The sequence below is a fragment of the Micromesistius poutassou genome (genome assembly GCF_964030765.1).
Source record: "Micromesistius poutassou genome assembly, chromosome: 17".
NCBI lineage: Eukaryota > Metazoa > Chordata > Actinopteri > Gadiformes > Gadidae > Micromesistius > Micromesistius poutassou.
The window spans coordinates 1858633-1867025 of NC_140287.1; the positions used below are offsets into that span (position 1 = coordinate 1858633).

The 8393-nt window shown below is 44.3% G+C and overlaps 2 protein-coding genes across 2 annotated transcripts; one reads left to right on the top strand and one right to left on the bottom strand.

The window, feature by feature from the left end:
- The first annotated feature begins 835 nt into the window (after positions 1-835).
- On the top strand, positions 836-7127 carry dapp1 (dual adaptor of phosphotyrosine and 3-phosphoinositides). The gene is made up of 10 exons (XM_084482649.1): positions 836-973; positions 1513-1635; positions 1806-1939; positions 2174-2304; positions 3724-3771; positions 5521-5583; positions 5879-5964; positions 6311-6398; positions 6544-6591; positions 6834-7127. The coding sequence occupies exons 1-9, from the start codon at positions 918-920 to the stop codon at positions 6565-6567; spliced, it is 753 nt and encodes a 250-aa protein (XP_084338775.1). The 5' UTR covers positions 836-917; the 3' UTR covers positions 6568-6591; positions 6834-7127.
- On the bottom strand, positions 6564-7624 carry lamtor3 (late endosomal/lysosomal adaptor, MAPK and MTOR activator 3; the record flags this gene model as incomplete). Its single annotated transcript, XM_084481666.1, has 3 exons — positions 6564-6951; positions 7140-7203; positions 7496-7624. 3 exons carry the CDS (start codon positions 7622-7624, stop codon positions 6827-6829), a joined length of 318 nt encoding a protein of 105 aa, XP_084337792.1. The 3' UTR covers positions 6564-6826.
- Between the last annotated feature and the right edge of the window lie 769 nt (positions 7625-8393).

Consider the following 8393-nt stretch of genomic DNA (forward strand, 5'->3'; position numbering starts at 1 on the left):
CCAAGTCGAGGCGAGTCGAGTTGGTACTGTCGGTGTCAGTGCATGCATTGTGGGTCCGTCCGTCAAGTCGGCTCCGTGGCCTGCGTCAAAAGTTGAGAAATGTTCAACTTTTACGTGGTCTCTGTCCAATTAAATCGTCTTTGTGATACAAGGACAGTGTTGCCCCTGTACGTGTACCACAGCAATCACATAATTTTTCAATCCATTCTTAAATTCCCCGCTGCCGGCCGGCTTTTTGACATTTCCACGGCGGGTTGTATCACAAAGACGAGTCCACGTAGCGGCACACTAGTGTATTTGCAGACATCTATTTTTGATTGGAATCTCCCTGCTTCTGAAAAGCGCAAACATCTCCGCCCAGCCCTTCGCCATCCACTTGTCCACAAAATCTTATCTATGCTCTGATTGGAGCGGGATGGGGAAGTGGGTGGTAATATTCAAATGTGCCTGCTTCCTACGTAGGAGGGGGCGCCGAAACTGACTGGCTCATCTGGAGACTGTAGGCGGGGTACTTTCAGAAATGCATATCTCACTCAAAAAAGCATGTACAGACTTATTTCAAAGTTTGTATGCGTGTGGCAGCACCAGAGACCCAAAACAACACCCCGAATCCCAGGAACAGTGTTGTTTTCATAATGTTTTAATCTCATTTTATATAGGTGAAAAAGTGACATGAAAAGTGCAGTGCAGTTTGGAGGGTTGTTCCCTAAATCTGGAACAAGTGAAGCAGGTTTTCATGTTAGTCATGTAGAACCGAGTGGAGAACTGATTGGTTATTTTTGGAAACTGGCCCAGAAGTTACTTCCTCAAGGGCGGGTCTAACACAGCTCTTATTACAACATAATTCATCACAGCTTCTTCTGGATCGTCTCAAAGTGGTTTAAGTAGGACTAACAGAACCCATAAAGTAGGGCATAATGAGTTTCCATAGCCAATCATCTAAAGACCTGCAGGATGAGCTGGAGTCGCTGAGGTAAGAATACCGTCTAATTCCTATAAAAGCAGTATGATAAAATAAAAGCAGTAGGCTTACATGATCTGCAAACTACTCTGTTATATCGATAACGCCATGCTGCTCATTATAATGACATTATCCAAATGATCCAAGGTATTCATCCACATCCACACAACTCAATACTCCATACGAATAAGTATCAAAAACGTCATAAATATAATCCACATTTTCTTCATGTTTTTCTCATGCTTCCTCTTTCTGCAACACTGTTCACATCCCCCACTGTTTCTGTTTGTGCTTTCCCCTTTTCTCTGACTGAACTACTATATTATATATATATATATATATATAATGATACCTGTTGTTAATATATAATATATATATATATGTATTATAATATATGTATAATAATATAGATATAAATAATATATAATTATATCCATTTTTTATTATATATTTGATGTATTATATATATGATATAGTATATAAATACATATTATTGGAAACCATCTTGCTGGCGGTGTATGTTGAGTCTGGGAGCGGTGTCGTCCCTCCAGGTGGTACCACCACGAGCTCTCCCGCCACGCGGCCGAGGCCCTGCTCCTGTCCAACGGGGCCGACGGGAGTTATCTCCTCCGGAACAGCAACGAAGGGCCGAGCTGCTTCGCCCTGTCCGTCAGGTCAGTGCGCCGCCGGCTGGGTGCTGCGGGGTTCAGGGGCTGGTCTTCAGGCGGGACCAATCAGGACGCCCTCTGATTGGTTTGCGTCTCCCCTGGGCCGGGCGGAGCGGCGCTCGGTGACGTTGGTGTTGAGGCTTGAAACAGATCTGATGTGATTGTGTGTCGTTCAGGGCGAAGGATTCAGTGAAGCATTTCCACGTGAAGCGCGTGGACCAGGCCTACGCGTTTGGCTTCAGCCAGTTCCCATCGCTCCAAGAATTTGTCAACCATTTCGCCAACCAGCCGTTGTTAGGAAGTGACACGGGTAGGGTGGATATCATTTTAAATGTCACAGAAATAAACATTTTAAATATTGTCAAGCATTTGTGCTGTTAAGTTATCACATATCACATATAGATCACATATGTACAACATCCAGTCAGATTGTTACACATTCAAGCATTTCACAGCCATGGATGACGTCGTCCTCACTCTAATGCACATGATGAATGACCCGTGACACGTGATGAATGACCCCCCCCCCCGCCCCCCCTCCCAGAGACCCTCATCGTGCTCAGAGCTCCGTACCCGTGGCGCGTGGCCGAGCCGTCCATCTACGAGTCGGTGAGAGTCCACACCGCCATCCAGACGGGGCGGACCGAAAGCGACCTGGTGGCAGACGCTCCGTCGGTAAGCTGGCCACTGCAAAGTGAACCAGAGACACACTGAGGTGTGGGAGTGGGCTGCAGACGGCCCCCGGGCCGCGGGGTCGCCTAGGGCAACACCTGCAGATCCATTTTGTTTTTGTTAGTGATTATTGGTTAGCTGTGAGTTGAAGATGAGACATGTTGGGGGACGGGCCAGGCGTGGGCGGTCAGTGCACCGGTCTGACCTAGCCTACTACATCAAAAGATCATTGGGAGCACAGTTTAGAATGCGCTTTATTTTGCGCGGTGTTTCTAATAGTAGAAGAGAAGTGTTATTCCCCTGAACCCACGACCCCACCCAGCGCCTTCCGCATTTGCACTCTCGCTCACTCGCCTACACACACACACCCTCACCTCCCACTCTTGTGAAGCGACCTTGAGTAACCTGAAAGGCGCTATAAAATCAATTTATTATTATTATTATTATTATTGAAGATGGTGATGGGCTGGGGGCAGCGGAGATCTGGCCTAGGGTGCCAGGGTGGCCAAAGAGGGCACTGGTCGGTTGGATATTTTAAGTTCAATTCTTCTGAGATTCAGTGTTCTGCAGTCAGGGGAACATGGCGTACCTTGGCTACACGGCCCAGGCTCAATACATGGGCTGTGGCTGCAAGAGGTCAGAGTTCTAAGCTGCAACGGAAGAAATAACTCCTTTAAGTTGTCTCTTCACAGAAGCTCAGTTGTCTAGGTTCTATGTTGTGTGTTTTTTTTCTGTTTTCGATTGACAAGCTAGTCATTTATAGTGCGTCGGCCACCGTGGTGACAGCGGGGGTCTCTCTACGTTTACCCATGAGGCCAAAAGTGGCTAAAAGGGGAATTCACCCCTAGAACAACATTGTGCTCCAACACTGTATTTCATCATATATTTATAGGTGAATATACTAACTCCAAATTAAAAAGCATGTTTTACCGATACACTTCCGGGGATTTGACGCATCATCAAATCACCAGAAGAAAAATGCACGACTACAAGTTGTGAATGGGGGCGGGTCACAATGGATGGGGCCAAGATGATTGACAGTGCAGATGATAGCGCTCTTTGGTTGACAGCGGGAGTGTATCTGTAAAAAAAAAATACTTTGAATTTGGAGTTAGTATATTAAATTCAACTATAAATCAAATCAACTATAAATATATGATGAAATATAGTGTTGGAGCACAATGTTGTTTTAGGGGTGAATTCCTCTTCACTCCCCGTCAGGACTAACCCTACATTAAACCTAACTCTACATTAAACCTAACCCACAGTGGCTTGGTGAGGCAGAAGGGGATTAAGAAACTTTGGTGGGCGGTTGTGTGGATCATAGATGTTTTCACAAATGCTTCACTTACATAAAGTATGTATATATTTAAATGACATTATTTGTACCATTTGTGCAGTTTCCTTTGTGTTGTTTTACAGTTGGGCACCAAAGAAGGCTATTTAGTGAAGCAAGGTGCAGTTGTTAAGGTATGGATTTCTTTGGTTTGACCATAGACCTCTGAAGAATAAGTCCCGCCTCCGAGGCTCCGGTTCCCTCGGTCAAATGTCTATGGGAAATAACATGGGGGTTATGAATGTTCGTACATAACAAACTCTGTAGGTGGCGGAGAAGGAAAAGCTGCGTCACATTTTGAACTACACACATTTTCCATCTTGTTTCGACTGGCTTTTTGGATTGTCTGTGCCGTTAAAATAGCATTTATTATCGTTTACTACTTTAACGGCACCGACAATCCAAAAAGAATCCAATCCCAAAAAAATCCACGTTATTTCTATGCAGTTTCACACGATCTTTGACATCATAATATTTAAATTAGGCTAATCGTTTTCATGTTTGTGCTGTGTATAGCCTACGTGTGTAAGCGTATGTTGCAGTTCTGACCTGACATGGCACGTCAAAATAGCAACACCAACTGCGCTATCCGCTAGGGCATTTACGCCTCGTTGACGCCTCGTTCACACTACCTCCGTCAGTCGACGGACGGGCGAGGGCGTGTCTGACGTATGGGGGAGGAGTCTTTGTGGACGCAGCCTGCCGCCAATCAAATCGCTTATATAGCCGGCTTTTTGGATCCGTAAAATAGCATCATGTTTCATTTGCGCCGGCACACACCTCTGCTTTTCGCCGACACGCCTCTCCAGGGCGCAAGTGTAGTGGCGCCTGTTTGCGTCGGGGGTAAATCAGCTTTGCGCCGGGTGCAAACTAGCAATGATACATGCGTCGGTGTAGAAAGTCAATTGCGCCGGGTGCAATATAGGGCCCCATTAGATTCTATGCAGATTAGTGGTGGATTTCATGATTTGTTTGAATGAGTCAGTTCGCCAAGAAGAGTCGTTCAAATCGTTCGTTCATTCAGTCGCGTTTCCGGTAGCGGTGAATCATGGTTCTCAGTCACTGAGTCGGTCAGACTCGGCTCCTCCCTCGTTCTCGTTCAAACGAATCGTTAATGCACAGTTCTCAGCCGAGTCGGTCAGACTCAGCTCCTCCCTCGTTCTCATTCTCAAACGAATCATGATCATGCAATGGTGAAAACGGTCATCAATCAACAACATTAACTAAGTTCCTTTTAGCTGAGGAGTGCTTCATGTTCGGAATCTTGTGGTGACGACTTGTGGTGGGTGGAGCTGGGAGTCGAGTCTCGGAGAACGAACGACACGAAGGACGACGAACGAGAGCGGCGAATCAGGTCGGTTCGTTCGTTTTAAAGAGTCATTCGTTCAAACTGATTTGTTCGCGAACGAGCCACCACTAATTCTCAAATTAATCACGATCGTTCAATGGTGCAAATGGTCATCAATCAACACAACATTAACTAAGTTCCTTTTAGCTGAGGAGCGCTTCATGTTCGGAATCTGGATGTTGTTGCCCGTCTGGCTCTCGTGACTTCTCAGTCCTCGAGTCTTCACCGCTAAACACAGTCAGTGAACGAACGGCGACTCGCGAGTCAGAGCGACTCAGCGACTAGTGGGTGGAGCTGGGAGTCGAGTCTCGGCGAAAGAACGATACAAACGAGACAAACTGAAATGGGAATCAGGTCGGTTCGTTCATGTTAAAGAGTCTTTCGTTCGAACTGATTCGTTCACGAATGAGCCATCACTAATGCAGATACTATGAGTAACTCTCTCAATAAGACTTCGTTCGATTCATGTTTAAATCAATTAGAAGAACACCTTTTCTGAATGTTTAAGGTTTAATTTCGATTTATTTCTCAATAGAATTGGAAACAAAGATGGTTTACACTGCAAAGACATGAACTCAAATACTTCAAAGACAAAAAGGTAAGTTTACTTGTATAATGGTATGGTGTTGTGTAATGGTTCTGCAATTTCCACATGAGGTTTTGAAACAAGGGCTTGTTCCAGTGTTACGATTAGTATCTCTAATTTATGTATTGTATGAATTGCTGAAATTTTTGATTTTTGTAGTAAAAGTAGTAATTCAGAAGTGTTCAGAAGTGTATCAGGCCAATGACCAGAACTATAGCAGTTAAGAGTAGAATTACATCATTTAACTTGACATCTCTGTAACAAGGTCAGAAAAACGACACCAGTAATGTATTCTTTCTGTTCCTAGTTTGAGGAGCCCATACGTATACTGGACCTCAGGGAATGTTCTGCTGTTCAGTTTGACTACTCTCAGGACAGAGTCAACTGCTTCTGGTGAGTCATGTTATATATATATATATATATATATATATATATATATATATATATATATATATATATAATGCACTACCCTGATTGGCTGCACAATTTAGTAAGAAGCCTATGAAATGAGAACAGAAGAAAAGGATGGTGCAAAGGCCAGCATGGCCTTTATCATAGCCGTTTTATAATCTAGGTCAAACAAACTTCCTGAGGTTCTTTTTGAGGAAACTATCCTTCCAAGTTGACCAAGTTCCAAGAAGACAGAAATGGTTGCCACCACCCATACTGGGTTTGGAACATGAATAAACTCCAATGCATTCATACAATATAAGCTGCTGCTGCCCTGCCTTTGTTGCAGCCTGGTGTTTCCAGAGAGAACCTTTTATCTGTGTGCCAAGACAGGCGTGGAAGCAGACGAGTGGATCAAGTTTCTGAGGTGGAAACTGGTGAGATATTCCTTAGTTTAGAACTCACAGAATATGTAATACTAGGAAAAACTGCAATGTATTAATCCGAACCGTACACCAAAAAAACAACAACTTAGAAGTACAGAACAGCTGGGTGCGGTTTTGACTTGCTTCTGCTTTTCAGGCGCAGAATAGAAAAGGAAGATGACAGCGTGTTGCCAGACGGGCCCAGGTGTGGATCTTCATGTTCAGTCACTGAGTTGTGGAGATTGTATTAATAGCTTCACCTTTGATTATCGTTTCCATCCATGTACAACCTCCACCTTTTCAAACGAGCTTTGTAGTACAACACATTAACGCTACGACGACGCCGACCTGCAAATTAATAAACAATCAGCAATATGACAGACGACAGATTTAATCAAAGAGGAGAAACAACTGCAAAAATTTAAAAAGTGGGGAACGTGTTAACAGAAGGTGTGGGGAGCAGAGCGGGTCCGTGCCCGGGGGCAGGAGCGCTGAGACGTCTCCACCACCTGTCGCAGTTCTTCGGTGAACGGGACCAGCTCCTTCTCCAGACTGACGAGCAGACCAGCACGGGCGGAGGGCCGCTTTGGATTTGAGTAATTCAATAAGTTCTGTGAAGTGATTTTCTGCTGAAAGTAGTGCGCAAGCAAAACACTTTTGGGGCCAAACTGCCCTATTATATGAAAAAGAAAAGGGTACGTATTTGATGTACAATGTACAGAAATAAAGAAGTGAATCTGATTTAATTTGTACCCGTGTTGGCACCGCTGCTGGCGATGAAGCCGATCACTAGAGGCAACCGGTTGAACTGCACAATCTGTTGCAGACGGAGACAAAGAACAAACCTCCAGTGTGCAACTCCAACCAACATCTGGGGTTCAAAAAGATAATAGTTTCATATAAATCATTTCCCCAAAAATGACTTACATGTCATCATATAACAAACTAATTGATTAGAAACACGTAAGCATAACCTCACGTTTCCATTTACAAAGACATAATACCCACCAGGAACACAGCCTGGCCTGTCTAGAGTTTAAACTGCCTGGAGTGAACCAGTGTTAACTCAATGATGGACGACGAACCCAGAATGTGGGCTCTTGACCAACCTGGTAGGTGCTGTAGTAGCAGATGATGCTCTTGTTCTTGGGGAGACCCAGCTTACTGCCCTGGTCCGTGGCCAGAGCGAACGTTGACAGGAAGCCTGGCCGCTGGGCGTATTCTGGAGCGTTGGACATCTTCCAATAGGTGCAACATTTAACTATCATTGTTTACATGTTCATAAGAATACAATAGATCTTCAGAGCAGCCACTCCATAATACAAACGTGTCTTAATTAACGTCATGCAGTTAACAAGGTGCGAAGGAGCTTGCTCTTCTCCGCAACCCTGTCTATCACGTCATCAGCATCCAAGTTCATTAGGACCTCTTTCTCTGTCGCCATTCAGCATAAAGGCCTCCAAATTATCCTGTGACAATCGTGTCCTTAGGCGATTCTTGATTAATTTAAGAGTGGGAAAACTGTTTGCATGCCACTTGAGTAGGCTACATGACAGTGTTAGTAGGAATTTATATGCCAACCATATATTGTTGTAGGCACAGGTAAAGAGGTTTAACTGTTGGAGAAGGAAATTGCAACAGATTACACAATGCAGGTAGCACATTTCTTGCTCACCAGGTTTATTTCTGTAGCCTATCTTCCACTATCTCCGCGGCATCATCAAATTCCGACGCTCTGACATCTCTCTGTGTACTCGTTTAGAGGAGACTTTCATTGTCAGCCAACAGTAATCTCCTTCTCTCCTTCTGTCGCTGAATTCCTCAATTCATAGTTTAACCTCAGCAGACTCTCTTCCAACAACCCCCTAACACGCAGACGCGGTCTGATTCGGTTTTGAAATTCCCAGAAGTCATTGCTTCATATAACTTTTGTAAACCAATAATAAAATAAAAAATACAGGCAGATTTGTTGTATTTCAATTTCAAACAATGCACTTTTTAAACATC

Excerpts from the sequence above, each read along its gene's own strand:
- dapp1 (XM_084482649.1), top strand. The coding sequence starts at position 918 with ATGAGTTTCCATAGCCAATCATCTAAAGACCTGCAGGATGAGCTGGAG. Across the intron at positions 974-1,512 it reads GATGAGCTGGAGTCGCTGAG|GTGGTACCACCACGAGCTCT; the intron begins GTAAGAATACCG and ends TCGTCCCTCCAG. Across the intron at positions 6,399-6,543 it reads AGTTTCTGAGGTGGAAACTG|GCGCAGAATAGAAAAGGAAG; the intron begins GTGAGATATTCC and ends TCTGCTTTTCAG.